A 22,649-nucleotide genomic window follows, 5' to 3' on the forward strand; every position below is an offset into this window, starting at 1 on the left:
ACAGTACAAAGCAAATCGAGAGTATGAGAGTGGGAACGAGTGGGAAAATCAATATGCTGAGATGCTTCAAAATAATCCAAATCAGACAAAGTATTCAAGTGACCTAGCATCATGATTCTATAATGCTGGGAATTGGCAAGAGTGGCTCTATAAACCAACCTAATCAGAAGTGGTAGACCAGCAAGTTTAAGTGATAGACATTCATAACTAGAAACGTCAAGAACGTAATTTTTAGTTACTTTATAATTGTTCTTAAAGGTCCCATGGCATGAAATTTTCATTTTATGAGGTTTTTCAACGTTAATATGGGTTCACCTGGCCTGAATTGTCTCGAGTGGCTAGAAATTTTGATCGGTGTAAACCGTGTTCTCTGCCTTTGAGAAAATGAGCCCAGACGAGCTGATCTTGAATTCTCCTGTTATGACGTCATTTTTTTATTTATTATATTATTATTATTATATTATTCATTATTTATTTATATATATATATATATATATATATATATATATATATATATATATATATATATATATATATAATCTTTTTATTTATATTTATTTATTTTTCTATTATTATTATTATTATAGATTAATTTATTGATGACTCATCTGTTGCTTCCCCTTCCCTGTTGGTTTGTTTGATTGGATTTTATTTTATTATATGTGAAACAATAAAAAGTTGATCGCAAAATAAATGAGAAACCTTTGCCGTCATACACAGACGCATTTCATTTTTTGCATTTGTAAAAGCAGAGATGATTTTTTAAAAAGGTAAAACATGTCTAAATATTGTAAATAAAATAAATGTAAATAAAATTATGCTTGCTGATTAAATTGAGAATCATAATGGCAAAATCATAAACCAATAAAATTTCATCATGATGATAACGTTCCCATACCCAGTGCGTCTGTGTATGATGCCAAAGGTTTCTCATTGAAATGAATGGAGCACCCAGCACATTGAAAAATGGCGGGGTACCTAGGAAGGCACTTGACCATGCTTTAGGATTTTGAAACCTTGGGAGTGAGAATGGGTTGTGCTTGTGCCTCACTAAACTACGCCCACTCCACCACATAATCTAATACTCATTTCAAATGCAAAGATGTCAGCCAATCACAGCAGTGGGTGTTTTCACCGAAGTCTCACAGCAGACATGCCCCTTGAAACAAGGTATTCAAGCCAGAGTGCTAATATCAATAAAGAAAAGGCCTTTCATTTCTAAATTATGATTCATTTATTTTTATGTAAAAACTATACTGACAATATAAGTGCACATTATAAAGTAAGGAAATATAAGGAAACATTATAAAATTATTTTAAAAAAATCCACGCCATGGGACCTTTAAAGATCACAGCCAGACCAACACCTCTGTCACTAAGTCTAGGTTTTGTCAGGTAACTGTATCCAGGAGGGGTTAAAAGGTTCAGTTCAATGAAATCGTCAGGTGTTTGCCAGGTTTCAGTCAAGAAAGGGAACAAGCAACGAATAGGTGGCAACTCTGGTTAAGGTAATAAGAGTCCTGACGCGATGAAGAGTCATGTTGCTGTGGTATCGCTTTGATCTCTGCGGCCAGATCACAGGTATGGATAAAGAGGACTTGCAATCATAGAACCATCAAGGCTTTGCAGACAGATGGATATGATGAGCAATACCAATGGTAGTACACCAATCAAATCTAGAGGTTTCCAGTCGATAGGGATGATTTGGTTTATGCAGCTGCCTGTGTTGACCACCGTAACTTCTCTATGTGCTTCAAAAGGGAGTTTTTTGAAGCACATAGAGTTATTGTCCTCCCCACTAGTTATTGTTCTTTTTATATTTTGTGCATTTTTGCAAAATTTGTCTTCTGCTTATTAGCACATTGTACGGCTAATATGGCTAAATTTATGTAGCCACAGAGACTGTGGTTATATTTATTTTTAACCCAAAAATGCTCACCGTCTGAATAATTTATAAAAGCAACTTTTTTTTAATGCACAATACAGTTTTGGTGTTGTCTTAGTATCCAAAGCACAAACTATAAAGGCACAGCCCTCTTCTGGGAAGGGGGCAGACAGCAGCTTATTTGCATATACATTTTTAAATGACATTTTTTCGTGCTTTCTCTTTTTCATTTTTGTGCTCAGCTAAAATATTTGTATACCTACCATTACAATAGTAACAGAAATACTGTACACATATCCACAAAACACCTCATTGTGTCCAAACTTTTCAGGTATTTTTATGACCTTAATTGAGAAATAGTCACACAATTTGAAGAAAAACATGCTAAGATAACCAGTATTAATTAACTCAAACAGACCCAGAACATAATATAAGGGTAAGTTTTTATCAGTGAATCCAGCAAGGAGTGTTAAAAATTTGAAACGATATTGTTTGGAGACTATAGCTTAACTTTTCTGAACCCTTCTTGAACAGAGGATCTATGTATCTGACTTTCCTGTAACTTTTGTTGGGCTGTTCACATTTTGACCACCTCATTTGGCTCCTGTTAACACATTTCAGAGCCGTCACACTCCTGGGGTCTGTATACGGTAAACAGCATCTGTGCTGCTGATAAATGAGCTGTCTGTCACATGTTTGCTTTTATCACCTCTCCTAAACAGCACTGAGTGCTTCAGGGACCATTTGCTTCTTACCTTTGTTTCTTAAAGTGAAAACCCAGAGGAATAATGAAAATCCTTTGGAAAACAAATATATCTTAAGTGCTTTCAGTGGGAGAGGCACTTACTAATATTTACTTTCTCAACCAGTAAGCCACTTTACGCCACATATATGTTGGTTATAAAGGTGAGATAAAAAAAAACCTCTGAAGGTGCACCATTGGGAAAAAAATAGGATTTACTTTAATTTAATTTTCTCTCAGTCACTCGGATATGGCTAGTAAATTTCACAATGAAACAGTAAGTAACATACTCAATAAACAAGACATTTTAAAGTAGAAAGACTGAAATAAAAATGTGTACACATTTTTGTAGAATGTACTCCAATAATCTTTAAAAGTTCATTTATTTACAGTGCAGTTTATAAGCCCCTTCTCCAATAAGATGTTTTGGCTTCAGACATCAAGATGTTTGGTCTGGGAACACACCATTGGCAGGGCTCAATCCGAGGTGTGGGATAAACGGTTGTCTTTCAAATTTCCACTGCATGCAATAGGATGGCGCAACCAGAGCAAAGAAGGTGAAGTGGAGCTAGTTGGATTCAACCTTTGCCGTATCCAGTCGGCAAAACTGAACACATTTTCCTTTTTTTAAAATGACTTTAGTGCCATACTTTGTTCTTTTCTCAAAGTAGTGCACAATTACCATCGCAAGCCTGTAGATAATAGATAGATGTGTGGACGAAGGATAACCAGGTTCAAAAATCTCAACAAACAAACAAAAGGAAATCCTGCACAGTCCTGCACTTTAAGAGTGAGACTCTGATCCCATCTCAGAGATTACTCAGCCCTATACAGAAGGGGAAATTATCAGTGTGGTAATTGTGCTCCGTGTACAATACAATGAAAACATATTTTTTCTGTCATCCAAGACGTGCGTAGTTTTGGATTTTTACTCTGCAGACTATATCACCTATGGGTATGAACGATAAAGCATTATTTAATTTGGTTATAATATTCAGTTTCATGTGTTTATGTAACCATTTGTATGTGAATGGATATTTAAATATATGTATTTCTGTATCTATATATGTGTATCTATATTGTGTGTGTGTGTGTGTGTGTGTGTGTGTGTGTGTGTGCGTGCGTGCGTGCGTGCGTGCGTGCGTGCGTGCGTGCGTGCGTGCGTGCGCGCGCGCTTGTGCATGTATGATGTTGTTGTACTAATGATTTTGCTAATGAGATATTCAGTCATTTAGTGTGATTTACTAATTAAAGGGGTGATGAATTGAGAAATCAACTTTCCCTTGAGCCTTTGATATATAAAAGGTTATGGTAATATAAGATTATCCTGTAAGTTTAAGAGCTAAAAAACGTACTTGTTATATAAAGAAAAGCTTTTATAGACACCAGGCCCAGAAAACGGCCGTGTTTGCATCTTTACGTCATCACGCGGTGAAACAAGCCTCTACAGCACGTCTAATTCAGTAGCCCCACCCACCGACTTATGGAGCTGTGAAGAAGATAGCAAGATATTGCGCTATTTCTGGTTGTGGAAAAAAAAAAACACAGTCGCTGCATAAGCTTCCTTCGGATCCTAATATTAGGAATGTGTGGTTGAACTTTATTTTTAAGGGAACTCTCCACTTTTTTTGAAAATAGGCTCATTTTCCAATTCCGTTAGAGTTAAACAGTTGAGTTTTGCAGTTTTTGAATCCATTCAGCCGATCTCTGTATCTAGTGGTAGCACTTTTAGCACAGCTTAGCATACATCATTGAATCGGATTAGACTGTTAGCATTGCGCTCCAAAAAATGACCAAAGACTTTCAATATTTTCCTATTTAAAACTGAACTCTTCTGTAGTTACATCGTGTAACTACACCTAAGACCAATGGAAAATGAAAAGTTGCGTTTTTTAGACCGATATAACTAGGAACTATTTTCTGCATAATATCACTGCGTTGCTGCACCCATGGTACGGCAGCAAAAGTCCCTAAATATTACACAGGGAGAATAGTTCCTATAGTTCCTATAATGAGAGAATAGTTCCTATATCTGTCTAAAAATCTAAACTTTTCTTTTTCATTTGGTCTTAGTACACGATGTAACTACAGAATAGTAAAGTTTTAAATCTGAAAAATATTATCTTTGGAAAAATAAAGTCTTTGGTCATTTTTGAGCGTGATGCTAATGGTCTAATCTGATTCAATGATGTATGCTAAGCTATGCTAAAAGTGCTACCACCAGATACAGAGATCGGCTAAATGGATTAAAAAACGGTAAAACTCAACTGTTTAACTCTAAGGTACTTGGAAAATGAGCCTATTTTCAAAAAAGGAGGAGTGTTCCTTTAATGAAGTTCCAGCTGACGTGGAAGACAATGGTGTTCACTTCAGTTCACTGCTGAATCGTTTGTAAACAAGTCTCAGGTCACACTGGATTTGCAGACATATTGAGATTAAAACACAATGCTGTTTCTTTGGATCCGACAGGAATGGTGCAGCACACTTATGTGAGTAAAATGTGTTTTTTTTTTATATGTAATAGTATTGCATTTTTATAGACATTGTTTTGTTTTTTCCAGACGGGCTACCAAAACGAAAGCCCGTCGGCAGGCCGATGAATCTCATAATATTCCTTTCATGTTCTGCAGTTTCTCTCTCTCTTGACTTGACATTTGAAGGGCACGTGTATGCGGTTCGCGCTTATATTGACCGATCGTGCGGGCTATGTAATACAAAAATAATAGTCCAATCAATTGCGGGTGGATGAGAAATAAATCTTTGTGTTTGTTTGATAAAGATGTTTAAGAGCCCTGTGGTCGAGAGAATCACTTTCAAAACAACCCCTCCCTCATGTGAACGGAACTACAGGGGAACTGAAGCTCATTAAAAATGCAAATCTTATCCAATCACAGCTGCATGTAGGCATTTACTTCTAAGTCTGCAGGGCAGCACACCCATCAAAACCCAGCGTTTGGACGAGAGCCTCAAAACCAGTGTAGAAAATAGCCTATTACTTATTAGTTATGATGATTTTGAATGTAAAAAACACACGAACATCATTAGTTGAGCTCAGACAACAGTATAAAAAAAAGCCAGTTCATGACGCCTTTAATGGTTCTCTGCAATGATTGGTCATGGTACCTTTTTAAATGTCATTGAGTTTGAGTATTATATATATGCCTGATGAAGGTCATGAGACCGAAACATTGCTAATAAAAAGTTTTCGATTTTTTTGCAAGTATTGATAGTGTGCGGGATTTCCTTTTGTTTGTTTGTTCTTTCCTACAAGAAGAGCTTAACTCCAAGTCTTCCAGAGTCGTGGCCAAAGCGGATTTGAAATACAGCTGTTCTTTATTTTCAATAAGCACGCATAAGCATCACAACTCTACCGTCATTATGTTAAGCCTGCCCACCGAATCACCAATGTGATTGGCCTGACCAGTTTGTTTTTTCCAGCTTGCAAGCCAACAGAGAGTTTCTAGACGCCCCGGCTGCAAATTAGATTTTGGGTACATCTAGATTTCCAGGCTAGCTTTGGCTAAGACTTGTCAAGTACTGAGGTCTTCAACCCTGCTCCTTGGGACCCACTGTCCTCCAACCTGCTTAAAGGCCCACTGAAGTGCCTTGAAACGCGCGCATTATTCAATATGTTGATGTGATTTCCCCTGAAACGGCTCCAGCTGTTAGCAGCTCCCTTTTTTGAAACAGCCAATAGCGTTTCGTTAAAGGTCCCGTTCTTTGCGTGTTTTCGAAGCTTTGATTATGTTTACAGTGTGCAATATAACATGAGTTCATGTTTCGCGTGTAAAAAAACAGTATTTTCACACAATTGACTTACACCGTACATCTGTACAGCGCTGTTTCCTCTGTCCTAAAAACGGCCTGATGATTTCCTTGTTCTATGAAGTCCCTCCTTCAGAAATACGTAACGAGTTCTGATTGGGCCAGCGCTTCCCGTGTTGTGATTGGACAGCAGCTTAGCGCACTTTGCTTGGAAAGGTCCCGCCTCTTACCATAACGGGGAGATGCAACGCCTGGGAGAGCAACAAAACCACGCCCCCTATTTTGCGTGTTCTTGTGGGCGAAAGGTTAGTCAACAAACGGTTCTAGTGACGTCATTACATCCCTGCACTTCCTGCTGTAGTCCAAACCGGCCGTTCGCTGTAGGCTTTGAAAGGGAACTTCTGTTAAATAAAATATCTCGCTTGGCATTGAACTTTGAGCTTTATAATTTTACAGGTATTATTTATGCTCTAATAGCAACATTTCACACTAACTAAAGTTTGAAAGATGGAATCGCGAAGAACGGGACCTTTAATATACAGTTTGACTAGAGCTCAAGAGCGGACCTTCTCTGTTTGGTAAAGCCAGTTTCCTCTAACACTGTTTACCATCATAATCCCCTCCATATCGCTTTGAAATGCAGCATTCTGTGCAGAATTCAAATGGGACGATATGTTTGTTGTCTGCGCGGACCCGCGCATAGGATCCACGCTGCGCTCTCGTGTCTGTAGTCTAAATTTAGACCAGAGCCATTGGGGCGTGTGCGCTGCTGCGGTGTGTGAAACTAACGTGAAAACAGACTTTATTCGCCTCAAATGAAAACATATTTACACTGAACCGTTTCCTATCACATATATAGTGTGCTATGTGCCTTTCACCATGTAGAAATTACTAATGTGTGTTAACAACTGACCGATTTCAGCAGTGTAGGGGGCGGGCTTTAGATTCTAGAGCGCATTTTGATTGGACAGAACATTTGACGAGAAAGTGAAGTCTGCGATGATGTCACCAAAATCTGAGATTTGTTTTAATGGAAGTGGGAGACTGTAAATTTTGAATGCTTATATCTCCTTAATGCAAATGTTGTCATAGTTTTTCAACAAGTGATCCTGAAGATCTTGATTAGCTTCAGCATTGATTGGGGTTGGAGCTAAACTCTTCCAAGGAGCAAGGTTGAAGACATCTGGTCAAGTAAATTAAGAATAATTTGAAGAAAACCTGATTTAAAAAAGCTGTACACTTTGTTTCTAGCACTGTCTTGGCCATTTTCCCCTTATGTGGACCTTCAGCCACTGCACGGCAGTTTTGGGTCAGGTTGTAGGGTGAACAATTTTCCAACTTCTACCTTCCTGGCTGAAGACCGGGTTGCAGGTTGTTTACTGTATGTTGTATCATCCATCTTCCCCTCTGTCCTGACAAGCACTTCCTGTCCCTGCTGAAGAGAAAACAAGATGCTGTTATCGCAGAAACGGTGTTCTTTAGATTGTATGATATTTTGGGCTTGATAAACACTTTTGCAAAACACCCCAGTTGCAGAATTTTAATAGTACTTTAGCACAGCATAAATAACACTTTTTGTAAGCCACTGTTGCATACACGCAAAAACCTGTGCTTTACCCCAAAGGATGCAGCTGCTTCAGAATTGCCATCAGTATGTTTGTAGGTCGCCTGATAACGCTGCACTTTGCTCCACTTGAATCTATTGAAATCATTTTATGCTCTCGTTTTATTGCAAGTGGTTCCATCTGTCCAGTCATAGAAGACTGTTTTACTTTAAATCCCACTTCCAAGCTGTGGAATACTCTAGAAGCAGCAATTTCTTGCTTGAGCTACAAAAATATACACTATTCTCAAAAGTTTGAAGATTTTTTTGCTCACAGAGGCAGCATTTATTCGATCAAAAATACAGTAAAACAATGCAATTTATTTGTAACAATTTAAAATAACAGTTTTCTATTTTAATATACAGTCAAACATAATGTATTCAGACAGCTTCAACATTTACTCACATTATCACAGTTTATTCACTTTAATTTAGAAAATGGTAATACAATATGACAAGGACTCAGAGTTAAACTGTGTCAGAACAAATGAATCTTGATAATGTCAGATAACTTTGAAAGCTTTGTAATGGATTACAATCAACCAATCAGCTGTCAGCTGATAAATTTAAGTACATACTTAGATAACACCAGTTACCAAGCGGTGCTTAATTTTGTTTGGTCTGTGGTGTAAAAAGTCACATTAGCATAGAAAAAACACTTCAGCAAAACATGGTCAGGTCAAAAACTCCCAAATGTTTATCAATTTTACTGGTAGTCCACTGTATGAAGAATCGTTGAGTATAATATGTCAAAGTTTACTTTTATTTTGCTATCCTCAGTAACATAAATGAAATATTGTGTCCTACACCCAGTAGTGAAAAAATGATATCTGGTGTCTGAATAATTTTTGGTTAGACTGTACGGCAAAGCAAAATTTTCAGCATCATTACTTCAGTCTTCGGTGGCGCATGTTCCTTCAGAAATCAATGTAATGTCATGTGCTAAATGATGTAATCCTAGATGATAATTTTTTTTAAATCATAACTTCAACAAACTCTTACAGGCTCCTAACTCATCACTTCATGTGTGAATGAAGGGGTCAAGGAGCTATTTATTTATTTATTTATTTATTTATTTATTTATTATTTTATCATTATTGTTTTTATTATATAGTTGTGTTCGATTAATTAATATTAATTTTAATCAAATACAATTAATGCATTAAATTGATGATTACTCATTATTCAATTAGTTAGATTTATTTTTTTACTTTTTACTTTATTCTAATTGTGCATTCAGTTTATGAATGCACAAATGTTTTATCTAGGTTACTATATACTGTATGTGTGAGTCGTAACATCTCTGAATTTGGCATTGGCCCTGGAATTGCCTCTAGTTTTATATCCACATCTGTTATTTCATCCCTATTTAAAGGCAAATCTCCTGCTCTAAAGCGATGACTCATGTCGGTTCCTCTAAGGAACAGTTTTCCTCTGTGCTGTAAAAAAAATTAAATAAATAAAAAAGAACTGCTGTTATGTCCAACTTTACAAGTTTCCCTCTTTGCCGAATGGAATATGCTGTTGCTGAAAGAAACATTTGGCAAACAGTAACGCTCAGTCAGCGTATTAAATATCAGCATGCATTTGTCATCTGAGATTTACTTTGCATGTGTACACCATCTCTTATTGTTGGCTGTTGTTGGAAGAAGTAGATGCAGAATATAAAGCAGAGTCCCTTTATCCAGCTCTCTTTGAATCCATTGCTTATTTTTTTTCAATGTTATGCATCAATGTAAACCAGACAGCTTTTTGAAGTGCTTCACAGCCGAATTCCTCTACTCTCATTGTCCTTGACTCTGTTAAAGCAAAATGCACAGAGAACACCCCAAACACTCATTCGCTTTTGTCACAGTTCAAGAACACTCCAAATCTTATTGAATCGGTTCAAAATAATCACATCTGGACATGACTCAACTCCTAAACGAAAGGACCTAAACAGAAGTGACACGCGTGAAATTGAGATGCTTTGAAACAATCAGTGTAACATTCCATTTCGAACCCAAGATTGTAATCCTTCACTGAGGAAAGACAGTGATGGCTCATCTACAGTTTGAAACTTGAAACAATTGTCTCACTGGCTTTTTGCAGGAACCATATTTAATCAGCCGCCATCAGCACATGCCTTATTAGCCTGATTTAAAAACATACATGTCATTCCAAAATTCGCCGGCTCCCATTGAAAATTCTGCAAATAATTAAATGAGTATGCGCTGGAACATTGGGTGTTAATGGATGGAGCTTTAAACACAGAACGAGAGTCTTACATTCAGCAAGCTTGAATAAAAGAGCTGTTCCTGTGCTGCTGTGATAAGCCCAGACCTCCCTTATGGATGCGTGGACGTCTCTGCTTCTCCTCCTACTCCAGTCGCCACAGAAACACATTAGTGATTTATTCGCAGCAGTAAAGGGTAAAGTTTAGGAAGTTTTTGTTTGTATAGAAAGCACGTAAGAGAATTATGGGATATAGGTGGCTACGGGAAAGAAAAGAAAGGGGTCCTTGACTTCTCTTGCATTCAGTGCTGATGGCGTGAACATTTTTTGCAGGTACACACCAGTACCTCTATACGGCAGTGATGCTGTGCACCTGCTGAATCTGCAGAAATTCAACTACTTGCAGTCAAAATGTATGTGTGATATGGATACAAAGACAATACACAATAATACACAACAAATTGTTATGTGTAAATTGTTAAATTGTTTTAAGTTATTTAACAATTCAGAAGAAAGAACGTACAGGTTTGAAATTATGGCAGGATTGTTAAAGGGGTACTTCAGTGCTGGGAAGATGAATGTGTAATTTAAAATGGGTCATCAATGTAGTCGAAAAGTGAAATTACTTTTGAATTTGGTGCCTTCTAGACTGAGAAAAGCCAGAAAATGTATGTTTGGTTCATGTGGATGAAAGACATCAACTCCCAGAATGCACTTGCTTCGCTGCCCTATGTGGCCACACCCAAACCCACTGGATCACTTGCCCAGCGCTGCAATGTCCCTACCGTTATTAATTTTCATAATAATAAAATATATACATTTACTTCAGTTAGAGAACAGACACTAAAATTTAAAACTAAACTTGTCCGTTCAATATAATGTGAGTGAGCCGAGTGAGCGTCACAGCACAAACACAGCAGGAGTCAGATTACATTCATCACAAGAGCGAAGAGCTGAGATGAGCTGAGGTAAGCGCGTGCTCAGTCTGCCGCATTTTCAGTTCATGCCTTTATAAGCTTAACTTTCATAGGAATCCATTTGAAAAGTTGAAACGTCATCTGAGGATTTTTCCAGAAATAAAATGCATAAATCTCTCGTCTCAGGGGGATATGAGGTGGGAAAGCACGATCGTTCCTATATACTACCGGATTTCTACTGATACAACGCAATTTGCTGAAGTAACCCTTTAAGTCTATTCTTAATGGAACAGTTTATTCCACCTTTAGATAAAATCTATACCCAAAAAAGTATTGTTTAGTATTACATTTGATGCAACAGGGTGTTATGGCTCATATTGTGTCATATTGTAGGAGATTATGAAGAGGAAAAAAATATATTTTATTCAGCGACCAAAACCAAGCAAAAATATGCAGTTTGATGCTGACATTTATATGATCAAAACAGATGATATTCTGATAGCTTGCAATGTAAATCAATGAGATTTTTATATCAGAATAGCAAACGGCATACTTAAAATACATATACATATCGGTTACATATCAGCTCCGCAGTTTTTATAGTAGGGCGAAACATGTTCCTTAATAAGGATGTTCCTTAAATGTTCTTTAAAAGCCTAATGTATCATATTTATTACTCACATTTTAACATGCTTTTTAAATATATATATATATTTATGTAAAAATATATAAAAAGACACCTTTACCAAAACCTAGAGGTGGGCATGTTTAGAATTATACTGAAAGGAGTTTAACTAAAACAGTGTAAGCTATCAATCAGACGACAGAAGGCATGTAGAAGATTGTTTACAGGATTTTCAGCAAAGTTTTTATCATCAATTTAATTTGCATTTGAAATATGATACTGTCAGCTTTAAGGTCAAGAATACATACAACATTTATCTGTTGCGTCAGAATGCATGGCTGCTTTAAAATGGTTGTCAATGAAGAAATATTGTTTTTGTATGCAGGTATAGTTCCTACAGATGCAAGTGTAATGTAGGCCAGTAAGAGCTGTGTGTAAACTTCACTCGTCCATCCTCAAGAGGCGGTAGAGGCCGATGCTAGAGACTGCGGTCTTTAGAGTCCTTATTAGCATGCCGGCAACCCCAGTTCGAATTCTGTTTGGAATGGGTCAAGTAGGTATGGATGGGTTACACTAACCAGCTAAACCTTGAATCATTTCTTAGAAACATGTATAGAAGGTTTCAGCAGTCTCCCCATCTGCAAAAAATAACTGACACTTTGAAAAAGAACTTTCTATATGTCTTGAGGCAACATCATCCTCTAATATCTCTCTGGTTCGTTGTCGCAGTGTTCCTCTCCATCACATTCAGTTTTTTTCCTCTCCTTAGATCTTTTATTCTCTCTCTTCTGCCCTCCTCCTCTCCATACAGTTCTGTTTTCTTCACGACATTAGTGCAGAGAGAGCTAACGTAATTTATCCTTCTGATTTAAAACACATGAGTCACAGTAAATGTCTAGGGATAAATCTGATCTCAGTCATTATTAATGGGAGTGTGTGTCTGCCTGTCACTCTGTGTTTGTGGTTTAGCATTTAGCCAGTAGCTGAGCAAAAATATTTTAGTGATATATATATAATATTTCAGTGATTTGTACACGAGACTCTAACTCAGTCTCGAGACCATATTTTAATGGTTTCGGTCTCGTCATGGACTCGTAACGCCCAACCAATGAGTCGCACTTTCACAAAACAACGCGAGTGGTGTTTTGAAAGGGAGAGCAAGCGTTAGCGCCAAAAATTAAGAGAAGTGCTGCACAGCGGACTATATTTAACTGCTATTCAGAGAGGGATGCAAAAAATAAATAAAGCATGTACTGAGAATGAGGTATGAGAATATTGTGTAATAGCTAAGTACACACCGCATATATTTAGCTAGTTAATTCATTGCAATGTATTTATATGCCCTATAAATATCAGTATAACAGGTTACCAAAGCAGCCATGTTTTGCTAGTTCATTTTTCAATAGTGTCTGTAATTATCAATGACAAAAGTATTCACATCGGTTTTTGTTTTCTTCCTAAATTAATCAGACTTTTGAACGAATTGGATGAATGAATGATTTAAGTGGCTCGTTCACTTAAACAATGAATCGCTGCCGCCTACTGGCGGTTTCAATACTTAATTTCTTTCTTTTTATAATTTCTACTATGTTAGAATTTAATGAATGATTATACACAAATTTCAGAATGTTATGAGGTGTATAATCTCTTAACATGTTTTTATAACAGATTCGAGGTAAATATACCAGCAGGGTAGAAAGTCAACAGAGGGAGATCAGAGCAGGTGATCAGGTAAAGAAAAACAGCAGCTTTGTATAGATAGATAGATAGATAGATAGATAGATAGATAGATAGATAGATAGATAGATAGATAGATAGATAGATAGATAGATAGATAGATAGATAGATAGATAGATAGATAGATAGATAGATAGGCAGATAGATAGATAGATAGATAGATAGATAGATAGATAGATAGATAGATAGATAGATAGATAGATAGATAGATAGATAGATAGATAGATAGATAGATAGGTAGGTAGGTAGGTAGGTAGGTAGGTAGGTAGGTAGGTAGGTAGGTAGGTAGGTAGGTAGGTAGGTAGGTAGGTAGATAGATAGATAGATAGATAGATAGATAGATAGATAGATAGATAGATAGATAGATAGATAGATAGATAGATAGATAGATAGATAGATAGATAGATAGATAGGCAGATAGATAGATAGATAGATAGATAGATAGATAGATAGATAGATAGATAGATAGATAGATAGATAGATAGATAGATAGATAGATAGATAGATAGATAGATAGATAGATAGATAGATAGATAGATAGATAGATAGATAGATAGATAGATAGATAGATAGATAGATAGATAGATAGACAGACAGGCAGATAGGCAGATAGATAGATAGATAGATAGATAGATAGATAGATAGATAGATAGATAGATAGATAGATAGATAGGCAGATAGATAGGCAGATAGATAGGCAGATAGATAGGCAGATAGATAGATAGATAGATAGGCAGATAGATAGAAATGATCTAATAACAATACACATAAAAAAATATTTTTTCTTCTTATCTTCCTCCGGCATACTTTGTGACATATGAGGACTCAAATGTGTATAATGACATAGGTATGACAGGTATTACAAGGAGAGGGTGAAATATGAAGACATTGGCCATGTCCCCACTTTAAAATGCTTATAAATCATACAGGATTAATTATTTTTAGAAAGTAAAAATGCAGAATGTTTTCTATGATGGGTAGGTTTAGGGGCAGGGGCAGTGTAAGGGGACAGAAAATAAGTTTTTTACAGTATAAAAATCAATACGCCCTAGGAATGTCCCCATGTGTCACAAAAAGAAACTTACAGCTTACAGCCTGCCATGAACGTGAGATGTATAACCAATCGGAGGAGAGCCCTTATAGCCAATCATAGACGAAAAAGGCGGTACCCTCCCCTACCATCCTGGGGAAAAAAATATCACTCCCTGGCACCATCAAAACATTAATGGTGGTCTGCTCAGATCTTTTTCCAGCTCAACCAATAGCATGACTTTGGGGTATGGCTACTGTTGGAGCCAGAGATCAACAGATGTACTACAGATTACAAGTGTGAGCCAAAATGTGCTGCATTTAGAGTAGAACTTCAAAGATTAAACAGATCACAAATGCTACAATGGACACTTCAATACATACTGCATACATCATACACCCATTCAGAAAGATAAATGTACCATGTTTAATCTTAACTTGGCCTCAAATAGTTGTGGTGCATGTTAAAAAATGTGTTTGGTGGCGTCGGGCATGTAAATTGGGCACTTGCAAGGTTGTTTGAAAATATGCTATATTTTTGTAATTCTGCTAGGTGTCACTAGTATTGCAGAAATACTTCACCTAAAAATATCTTACTGACACTAAATGCATTATAAATAGGTAACGTAGTTACATTTTTTAATTATTTAATTTTATATTTTTGTAGTTTTTGACATCTAATCCCACACAAAAAAGCCCATGGTCAGGTTTTTTTTTGTTTTTTTTTGCCAGCCACCGCTAGGCTTTTTGTATTATTTTCAGAAAATGTTCATGGCCCCCAAAATATTTTTTCTAAACATCTGAACATGCAATATATATCAAAAAGAGAGAACCGACCCTCTGCTTTTAAAATAGTTTTAAGCTGAATACATTTGACACTTAAATGTTGGTATGTTTCATAAAAAAGCAACACTTTGAGCAAAAAGCTGAGAAAATTGTGTTTTTATTAAAGGCTACATCCAGATCAGAACGATGACCAAAACAAAGATGGAGTAGATCGAGTCCATCAACAACCCCAAAGCTTTCAAGGTCCGGTAAAACATTTCCGTCTGCTAGAAGGTGCCTATTCAAAACAAATTCAAACTTGATGACTCGAAGTTTGAGCGCAGCATCTTGGGACATGTGGTCTTCACCTCGGTGGAAAATAGGACTCGGGCAGAAATCATGTTGATAGATGCGGTTATTAAAGCAGCACTTGGCAACTTTTGCTCTCGGGGTCCCCCTACAGTTTGGAAAAAATAATGTCCTCAACTACTGTCGTAAGCTCTGTCCTTCTACAACAGGGGATGCCATCGCGCGTGCATTTGTTGACATGACAACCCTGATAGCCCTGAACTAGTGATGCGCGGGTCGTCTCATAACCTGCGGACCCCGTATGTCTATTTCAGTGGCGGCTACTGGTCTGTCAGAGAGGGGAAGCTCATTTTCGGCCTAAATGTAAATATATATTTATATAAAATATTAAACTCTGTAAAACTGAAACAAGGAATGTGGTGTATAATTGTGTGAAATGCATGATGAAAATCAAGCAATTTCGCCAAGCAAATATCAAAGAAATAGGTTGCAGCAGTTTTTATTTCGACTGAACTTGAGAAATCCGCGATGGGACTGAGCGCAAATAGCTTCAGTGATTCCTTATAGTACAGAATCGCTGTCAGTCAAAAGGAGATGCAGTCTTTTGACAGACCCTCCAATCATCACGCAGAAGCTCAGCGTCCGGGCCAGCCCACTCCCCATTCACCCCCAGAGACGCTGAGCGTCCGTGGACGGGACATAATTATCCAATGACCGTCTAGTTTCGAAGCGCTGAAAAAAAACGTTTAAAGCAGCCCCATTGAAGTCAATGGACGCTGGGCTTCAATAGGGAAATGCACTGTGACGCTGCGGGAATGTATGAGAAGGAAATCGAGTCAGCCGACAAACTAGTCTTTGAGATGAACGTTTTCGAACGCATTTTTAGTCAATAAAATGTTAATACAATTTAGTTGTATGTTAGTACATGTTTGACCATTAATTTTGAGCCGAGCTTCCCTTGCAGTCTTAAAGAAATCGCCACTGGTCTATTAAATGGTCGTGGGTGCGGGGCGGGTTGTAAAAATATATATACAGTGGTGCGTTGCGGGCCAAATAACTTCATAAAAGCGGTTACCCTGAACACTGCAGGAGGAGTTCACATGCAGGTGTTCTTCTGGCGGCACGTGTGAAATGTCTCCATCCCAGGTACAGTCAGGGGCATATGTTTCAGATGTCATATGAATATAATTCTATGGGTTTTATTTTTTTCAAACCCCAAATAATCACGATCAACACGTTTACAAGCCAGCGTCATTATAGTAGTCTATTGGTTACCGTTTTACAGAATCTATATGATACTTCAATTCAATGTTTGAGTGGTAGGTAATCACCATAACAAGCATGACAGCATCGGTCGGGCACGCCTCCTTCAGCTCACGCCAACGAGCAAACGCTGGTCCAATGTTGATCCTCATCCTGCCTTTAATCCCATCACTTTTTCGTTTCCTCTTATTGCTTTCCTTCAACAAAACCTTTTCTTATTTGTCTGTGCTGCTTCGGACATGACTATATTATCCGACGTACAAAGTTGGGCTCGCACGTCCGAATTTAAGGAAGTGTGGGTGTTGGTGGAAGTGACGTATATGCCGTAAAGCAGTCGAATTTTGTAGTTCTTTTTGTTCTCAGGTTACTACCCGAAACCCGAAGTTTAAAAGTACGATTAAAAACGATACAGACCCCATCAGGCTATAGCAGACGTGTCATTCAACCTATTGTAAGTCGATTTATCATCACAAGAGTCTTAAAAAATATATTATGAAGGTTGAAAAGTTACCTAGTGCTACTTTAAAGTTACTGTAGCATGAAGCAGAGCATGACCGAGTGTAGTGGAGCTGAGCAAGGCCACTGGAGCGATTTGTTAATTAGATGAACAACACGTGCCTCGCGAGCAGAAGGACTCTTATTATAACGGGACGGGACAGTCGCCGTGTGCCGGCGATATAGTGCTCAGTACTATTTTAGAAGATGTGTCATAGCGCCACATAGTGAAAATACAGAAAGACGTACATTTTTGTCAACAGAAAGAAAGCGCCTAAATGTAGTGTAGCAAATGTTATTTTTTAATTGCACAAGGACAAATATAAATCCACCAGAAAGAAAAATGAGAGCTGGCATGTTATCTCCCACACATGCACCCACACGCTAATACCAGCCACAGGATGTACAATAGCTGTCCACGGCAAAGCTCTGGAGATATTCCAGCTAAACATAAGCTTATACCTCAAACTTGTGTTTGATTTTGAGTGATCTCTCACTTTATCCCTCAGCTCAGCTATCACCTAAAATACCCCCTTACCTGAAAAATGCACTACTCATCATCTTAGAGTGAAATGACACTTTATTTTTGTCTCTTCCACTCAGATAAGTGGGGATTCGGTGTGCCTCTATTACACAGTGGGTGGGGGTCAAACCACAAGAGCTATCAGAAAGGGGAGATGTTGGCAAGCTGGCTTTAAAATGACTCTTCTGCATCGTAAGCTCTCCATTCCCCTACAGACATATACAAATGTGGTTACATACACAGCCCTGAATGCGGTAATAGCAGGAACTAGCTAAAGCCCTGAACCCTATACATCCACTCAGATTTTTGACAAGAGTTGACTTGTATGATTGAATTGTTGTTTTCCTGTTGTTTGGTGGTTTCCTCCTAAGTGTTTTTTGATGATACAGGTCACTTCTCAAATGGTTTTTCGAGTACACGACACCTCTGAAGACTGGCCACTGTGTTGAATACAGAATCACGGAATACAATAAGTCATTTTGTGTCAGCTAAAGTTTTGCTTTTGTGAATTTCATGGTGGTTTGATGTGGTTCAGGTTGAGATATTGGATAAAAAGGACCTTGACTGTAAACTTCAGAAGCAGAACTGTTGAAACTTACATTCGGCTTGTTCTCTGGTCTCTTTTGTAGGAAGCTACTGGAACGCGGCGTCCTTCAACACGCCATCATCGTACCTGCATTTCTCCACTTTTCAAGGAGAAACAAGTGCTGACATCTCCTTTTACTTCAAGACCTCTGCTCCCTATGGCGTCTTTCTGGAAAACCTTGGAAACACGGATTTCATCCGTCTGGAGTTAAAATGTAAGACCCTGGCTCATGTTGTCTTTTTCTATCCCTTTCTCTGTGTCTGTCTGTCTTGCTGCTAGTCTGAATCCCATGGTTATGGCATTTACAGCTGTGTTGTGTAAAGTTTAAAAAGAGGAAGTACTGAGTAAGTGCTTCCTGTACCACCATGATCAGCTCTTGAAGTCCATCCCTTCTTTACGTTGGCTGATGATGTCTACTTCAGCGCCTGGCTATTGTGTTTAAGTCTATTTGCAGCACTGATTACAATGCATTCGCCTCAAATGTTCTGCTGATTGTTTTCTGTTGAGGATAAATGGAGGCTTAAGAAGAAGAAAAAAACAGCTGAATAAAACAGACTCTGTAATTGCTTATAAATGTCTTTTTACTGACATTTTACAGCCTTTTTTCTTAGAAATGGCTGGATTATGCATGAAGGATTTGAATTGTTCGCTGTGTAAAAAAAGGCAGTAAAGAGGCGAATCTCTTTCATGCGGATTGAGTTTTCAGCGCATGAGTCGAGCTGGCTGCTTCTTTACACTGTTTACCGCACAATAGGCAATCCAGAATGAAAACATACACCATTGCGGATAAATCTTATGTTGCGTGCAGCGTTTCATGTTTCCTGAAGTGGTTCATTGTTGTCGAACGATTTTTCGCTCTGTAATGTATCACCCAAATGTCGGTGTAAATCTCTAAATGCTGTTATTTGCTTTCTCTCGTTTCTCCTCCAGTCAATTGTTCCAGTCTTACCTAGACTGAAGGTCAAAAGAGAAAAGGACTGTAGTGATTTTTACTCAATTCACCAATGACGTAGTGATTTTCAGATCACGTGTCACTTAAGGTGTGGTTATGAGTGTATCAAATGACCCCTCCCTCCTTTTGATATGGGGCAAGAATACTATCTTAACAATATAAGAACACTACCAAAAGCGCTGTTCAATAATTCAGAATTAATGTAAACTAAAGGGAGTTGGTCAGCTGATTTATCTGAAGGATTTGCGAGTCTGCACAACTAGTAGAGTCTTTGATCATCATTACAAAAAAAGCACAGTGTAATAAAATGAAGGAAATTTATTAACAATATATGCAAAAGTAAATACTTTTGGTTGCGTGCTGGGGTCAGTCAAATCTTCACAGGGTCCGTTGCTGGCTGGCTTTCATCACTGAGGAGCCTTGTGGGACAGGCAGCATGTGCTGATGCAGAAGTCCTTGTTGGACCGAGCTGTGCTGCCGGAGGAGTCGTAAGGATCAGATAAGGTCCCTCAATGAGGGAGACCTTTTGCAGCTTGAGTGCACCCAAAAGCAATATAGAAGATTTTGCTCGCAAAAGCTTAACCTCAACTTTCTTGTAGTCTCTTTCCTTGTCAGGTCAAAAATTCAGGCTGTGGTGTGTCTGTTAGTGTCTCCCATTGAGATGGAAATGCAGAACAAAGGTGTGTCTACCCAGTGGACACTGGACATATTCCCTTTCTGATTAGGAGGAGATCCGGCACCTTTCCAATCCTGGAGTGTGGTTGGCCAATAGTGTCCGAAGTAGCCATGATGTTGCCCACCCTAGTGTGGAACTCATTAAGGATAGTAAACTTAGCATAAGTGCCGCTTTAAGCATAGCGTAAAGCGGCATGTCGGAATGTTTTTGCATTATTTCCTTACCAAACCTCTTTTAAAATGTAAAAGCCATCATATGGGAAAGATAGAGATCAAATATGAGAAGCGGTTTGTTACCTCCACATATTAGTTTATCTGTTAATGGATCTGTCCTGTGAACTGTTGTGTTAACAGTCAATAACATTAACATAAACTGTGCTTTGTATGAAGATGAAGTGGATGTGTTGCAGTTCATATAAATGGAAGGCCTCCAAACGTGTATGGATGGGTTTAGCTTTATTTTGCTGCTGCATCTAGGAGGTCTTGAAGGATTTTTTATGGAAGCTTTTACATAAGCCTTAGGACTAAGTTTGGTTGTTAAAGTCAACTTTTAGACCAATGAGAAGTACTCCCCTTAGGTGTGGGGGTGTGCAGAAGATCCCCCTTCCTGCCCTGTAAGAGGTGTCTGTAAGTTGTCTCTGCATCTTATCTAATGTTTGTTTATGTTCATTCACCAAGGGTCCAATCACAGTGTGGCACATCTTCTTCCACACCAGTAGTTAGAGAGAGGCCTTGCCATAAACTGGTCTCTGGAATGTCATCCTAACTGATGTTCACCATAGGACCGATTTAGTATTTACCTTGTCACTAACTGATAAATATTTGATCCATTCACAAACAAACAATACATTTCAAATTCAACTTTGGTTTTCAATTTTTTTTTTTATATTCATCATTTATTTTACTCTGATGAAGCCTATTGCAATTATATATTCTCTCAAAGGTGTTCATCAAAATAATCACAGTGACTTTGTCTTCTTGTTGCTCTGATTGGCTGATTGCCCTGTCGGTGTCATAATACATGCCTATTATTTTTATAGCCAGTCTGCAAAATGGCGTGAAAGAATCCACCTGAAAATGGATGAACTGATTTGGTCTCAGTTGAATCAAAATTAAACTATTTGAATGTGTCCACATTTTAACATTTTTCGGATGTTATATTATATTATATTATATTATATTATATTATATTATATTATATTATATTATATTATATTATATTATATTATATTATATTATATTATAAGGAACTTGACTAGAAACTTATAAAATATCCTGGTATTAATCAATTGATTAAATGTATATTACATTATATTAGTAAAATATGATATGATATAACTTTTATTTATTTATTTTACTCAATTTGTTATTCTATTTTTCTTTTCTTTTTTTCCTTGACTTGAGACTATCCTATATATCCTAGTATTAATAAATATTTAAAAAACATACAAAATTATTATATAGTTGTTTTTCCTGTGATTAGTGTAGTGCTTCATTGTTAAATGTGTTTGCATGCCACTGTTAAAGTTAAGTTAAAATGTGGAGAGTTCCATTATAAATATTGTGCACTGAGTAGCAGGAAATCATTCCCTTAGTTCTTACACCCTCACATACACACAATCCTGAGCCTGGAGTGTGTTCTCCAGCTGTTTCCCCAGGCAGTGGTGTATCTCTCAAGGGCTCTGGAGACACACACGGAGGGAAGGAAAGCTGCTTAGTGGCTCCATTTGTCAAATTCGCACCTCCTGCAGTCTCCCTGTCCTCATCTCTAGGGCACGAGTGAACGCAGGGTTACAGTGAGGCAAAGGACATCACATTCCCTGCTTGCTCATTTACACACATTTCTGAATCCATACATAACCTATTATTTTTACACCCTACTGCGTTACCCTTCCTTTGGATTGTGGGGAGAAGCAAATCTTGTTCTCCCCTCTCCATTTTTAAATAAAAAAGCACAAAAAAAACTTCAGGTGAGACCGAGCAGAGAGAACAGCGACTCGCTTAGTGCTTTCTCAGAGGCTGGTGACAGCAAAACATCAATCACTTGATGAAGGAGTGCAGGGAAAGATGGCCAACTGGGCATTATGCATACACCACGTGTAAAAGTATGCAAGCTTGTCTGTGGTGAAGACCACTTCCTTTCCTGAGTGTTTGTGCTGCTAGCAGGGCACGGATGCATACAAAGTGGTCCTGAATGAGTCTGGCATGATCGGAATATGGAGGAAACAGGAAGGCATTAGTGCTTATTGCTGCTCATTTTGCCGCAGCAGTAACACGGCCCTCCAGAGAGCAGAAGGTTATTGGCACCAGAGATCACTGAGGGTCTCGACATGACAGATGGGCTGCCTTTCCTGAGTAAAGCTCCAATCAGGAGCTTGACTCTGCTAGAGGGTCTGTGTATTAGCAAAGAAAATTATGAAAGAAAATTTGAAAATAAGCTCACATTAATATTTAACTATTTTTCCTAGAAAGCAATAATATTAAATTGAGACTTTTGCTCAAGTCACCTATTTCTCACAACCTGTCACAAAGCAGAATATAATTTCTTTAACGAGATTTAAATA

General features: G+C 37.8%; 1 protein-coding gene across 2 annotated transcripts in view; it reads left to right on the plus strand.

Annotated features, from left to right (window-relative positions):
* The window catches only part of cntnap2a (contactin associated protein 2a), a 506,672-nt gene that overhangs the window by 406,563 nt on the left and 77,460 nt on the right, over positions 1-22,649 (plus strand). For both annotated transcript variants that reach the window (XM_067435516.1, XM_067435517.1), the window contains exon 16: positions 18,502-18,672. In XM_067435516.1, the coding sequence (XP_067291617.1) occupies positions 18,502-18,672 (171 nt within the window). The remainder of the gene's footprint in view (positions 1-18,501; positions 18,673-22,649) is intronic.

This window comes from Pseudorasbora parva, chromosome 24 (genome assembly GCF_024679245.1).
Source record: "Pseudorasbora parva isolate DD20220531a chromosome 24, ASM2467924v1, whole genome shotgun sequence".
Taxonomy (NCBI): Eukaryota; Metazoa; Chordata; class Actinopteri; order Cypriniformes; family Gobionidae; genus Pseudorasbora; species Pseudorasbora parva.